At 51.5% G+C, this 1,338-nt stretch overlaps 1 protein-coding gene across 1 annotated transcript; it reads right to left on the bottom strand.

Moving 5' to 3' along the window:
- Positions 1–936, bottom strand: LOC309414618 (olfactory receptor 14J1-like; the record flags this gene model as incomplete). The annotated part of the gene is made up of 1 exon (XM_082011975.1): positions 1–936. The coding sequence occupies one exon, from the start codon at positions 934–936 to the stop codon at positions 1–3; it is 936 nt and encodes a 311-aa protein (XP_081868101.1).
- Positions 937–1,338: the final 402 nt, after the last annotated feature.

Genomic DNA, 1,338 nt, shown 5'->3' with positions numbered 1-1,338 from the left:
TTAATCATGCTGAAATAGTATGTGTTCAACTACTTTCTTAAGGGCACCCTTGATCTCCTTGTTCCTCATGCTGTAGATGAGGGGGTTCAGTGTCGGAGGCACCACTGAGTACAGAACTGCCAGCACCACATCCAGGGACTGGGAGGACATGGAGCGGGGCTTCAGGTAGGCAAAAAAAGAGGTGCTGACAAACAGGGAAACCACAGCCAAGTGAGGGAGGCATGTGGAAAAGGCTTTGTGCCGTCCCTGTTTAGAAGGGATCCTCAGCACAGCCCTGGAAATCTGTGCATAGGACAGGATGATGAAAACAAAACACCCAAAGAGTAAACAGGCACTTACTGCAAGAAGTCCAACCTCCCTGAGGTAGGAGTGTGAGCAGGAGAGCTTGAGGATCTGGGGGATTTCACAGAAGAACTGGTCCACAGCATTGCCTTGGCAGAGTGGTATTGAAAATGTACTGGCAGTGTGCAGGAGAGAATTAAGAAACCCACTGCCCCAGGCAGCTGCTGCCATGTGGACACAAGCTCTGCTGCCCAGGAGGGTCCCGTAGTGCAGGGGCTTGCAGATGGCAACGTAGCGGTCGTAGGCCATGACAGTGAGAAGAAAATATTCTGTTGCAATCAAGAAGGGAAGCAGCAATATCTGCACAACACATCCTGTGTAGGAGATGTCCCTGGTGTCCCAGAGGGAATTGGACATTGAATTGGGGACAGTCGTGGAGATGAAGCCCAGGTCAAGAAAAGAGAGGTTGAGGAGGAAGAAGTACATGGGGGTGTGGAGGCGGTGGTCGCAGGCTATGGCGGTGATGATGAGGCCATTGCCCAGGAGGGCAGCCAGGTAGATGCCCAGGAAGAGTGAGAAGTAAAACAGCTGTAGCTCCCGAACGTCTGTGAATGCCAGGAGGAGAAACTGAGTAATGGAGCTGCTGTTGGACATCTGATCCCTTTGCTCATAAGTTACTGACAAAGGAAGAAAGCATACTCATAAGTCAGGACTGCTCTGAGCAAAGCTGTTCCCATTCCCTGCCCCTTCTGAACCCTAGCCCCACCTCCACAACATACATTGCTTTTCTCCTTTCTTTTGGGACCAAATCCCCCAGGTTGGGATTCTGGATCCCCCAGAAACAGCTCTGGTTTGTGCTGGCTGAGTCTGATGTGAGGCGTAGGGCTCTGCCCACAAACTCCAAATGAGTCATCCCTGCTCTACAGCACCTGGAAAAGTGGGTGCCAGTCGTTACAGCTTACACAAACCTAAGGACACAGCAGAATAGTTTGGAAGTGTGGACAGACCAGCACTGAGAAGATCGCATCCAGTTGGTGTCCATGGCCAGTAGCTCCA

The sequence above is a fragment of the Phaethon aethereus genome (assembly GCF_964289735.1).
Source record: "Phaethon aethereus genome assembly, chromosome: 30".
Classification (NCBI taxonomy): domain Eukaryota; kingdom Metazoa; phylum Chordata; class Aves; order Phaethontiformes; family Phaethontidae; genus Phaethon; species Phaethon aethereus.
This window is presented reverse-complemented; position numbering and strand designations above follow the sequence as displayed.